Genomic DNA, 1,769 nt, shown 5'->3' with positions numbered 1-1,769 from the left:
ACAGCTCACATTTATTCATCAATTCCAGTATGTGTGGTATTTTGGGGACCTAATTAATGTTAAAAGAATTTAAAATTTACTAAATGTTAAATAATTTTAGTGTTTATGTGTAAGTATTCCCATTTCTGTTTGTGTTCTGTCTTTGCAGAAAGTGGTTTTGTCATTCTCTTCATTCTGATCACTGGAGGTTTTGATAAGAATTGGAGGTAATAGCTGGTGAATTATGTCCCATGATTTTGAGGAGCACTCTGCAGACCATGTCAGAGAGTTCCTGCTCAGGCCATGGAGGCTCAGCCATGGAAAGGTAAGATTCTGTGTGGGAGTAAAATGGCTGCCAAGTGGCCAAAGTCATTCTGATGGAGGCAACGACTTCAGTTAGGGAGGTCAGACTCGTTCAGGAAGCTCAAACTGAGTTTTATTCAATGTAGGTGGCTTAGGTGACAACTTCTCAGAGTTCTCATGCATAAATAGTAGGCATAAATCAGCTGAGGTGAACTTTGCCTACGTGGGGCATAGTTCAAAGATTTTCTGGTAGAGGTCACGGAAAGTTTAAAGGTCACCAGATTTCCACTGTGATTGGTTGACTGGAGGCCAAGCAGGGGGCCATCCAATCACACGTGACATGGGGTGCCTTAGTGACAGGCCTCCCTGCTTTGCATTTTATCCAATCAGATATGAACATTGCCCGTGACATCAGAGAAGGCAGGGAGTATAAACGGGGCCAGCGGCACTCAACTGCCGCACTGTCCTTCCCTCTGAGCTGTGGGGGAGACGGTTCTGACATGTCTGAGCCTTCGCCTGAGACGTCTGAAGAAAGCCTGGCCACCAAGGAAGCAGAGCCCTCCAAAGCCGAGCCAAAGAACCCGAAGCAGAAGACACCGAAGCGCCGCGGCTACCGCAGCCGCCGCCGCTCTGATGGCTTCGACAGCTTTGCCGCCTATTTCCCCAGGGTGCTGAAGCAGGCCCACGAGGGCCTGAGCCTCTCAGAGGAGGCCGTGGACGTCATGGATTCGTTCGTTAAGGATATGTTTGAGCGAATCGCCAACGAGGCGGCGCACCTGGTCTGCTCCAGCAAGCGCTCCACCCTCAGCTCTGGAGAGATCCAGACCTCCGTGCGCCTGCTGCTGCCTGGGGAGCTGGGCAAGCATGCCATGTCCAAAGCCAGCAAGGCCGTCATCAGATACACCACTGGCAAATGAGCTGCCTCCGGACCATCTGAGCATCTCAAACCAAAGGCTCTTTTCAGAGCCACTCATTTGGCGGGAAAAGACCTGTAGCTCTGAAGAGTCCGATCCACTCTGGGTTTTCGCCCTGTGCCATGAGGGAAATACCATAAACCTCATCCACTCTGCTTGAGTATATGTCTTTAGTGCCATTCGTTCCACAGAGAATCACGAACTAGTCTTAGCCAAAATGCACCTTGTCACTTTCCTAACTGGTCATTTCTACTTGTGGTTTCTCTGTTCACCCATTTTAGGGATTTTTATGGTCAAAATTCTTTCCATACAAGATTCACTGACCATTTTTATTGTCATTCTCCCAGCTGTATATAGCAGTATCATCCAGAGATTTTTATGTGGGATATAGTAACTGAAAGAGTGAAGTAGTGGACATGAAAATCTCACTTACACGTTCATACGCCTTTAACATATCTCAAATCTGAATTCAGTTAAGTACATAAAATAGGACCCAAACGCAGTGTAAAACTAAATAATCTAATTTTCTAGAATCAAGCACCATACCTCGTGAAATTAGTATTCTACATAATT

At 46.7% G+C, this 1,769-nt stretch overlaps 1 protein-coding gene across 1 annotated transcript; it reads left to right on the top strand.

Moving 5' to 3' along the window:
- The first annotated feature begins 753 nt into the window (after positions 1 to 753).
- On the top strand, positions 754 to 1,324 carry LOC309798378 (late histone H2B.L4-like). The gene has a single exon (XM_082646580.1). The coding sequence runs from the start codon at positions 783 to 785 to the stop codon at positions 1,197 to 1,199; it is 417 nt and encodes a 138-aa protein (XP_082502706.1). The 5' UTR covers positions 754 to 782; the 3' UTR covers positions 1,200 to 1,324.
- Positions 1,325 to 1,769: the final 445 nt, after the last annotated feature.

The sequence above is a fragment of the Mesoplodon mirus genome, assembly GCF_964341445.2.
Source record: "Mesoplodon mirus genome assembly, contig: HAP1_SCAFFOLD_3160, whole genome shotgun sequence".
Taxonomy (NCBI): Eukaryota; Metazoa; Chordata; class Mammalia; order Artiodactyla; family Ziphiidae; genus Mesoplodon; species Mesoplodon mirus.
This window is presented reverse-complemented; position numbering and strand designations above follow the sequence as displayed.

What these genes read in the sequence shown, in the direction of transcription:
- LOC309798378 (XM_082646580.1), top strand. Translation starts at nt 783, where the DNA reads ATGTCTGAGCCTTCGCCTGAGACGTCTGAAGAAAGCCTGGCCACCAAG.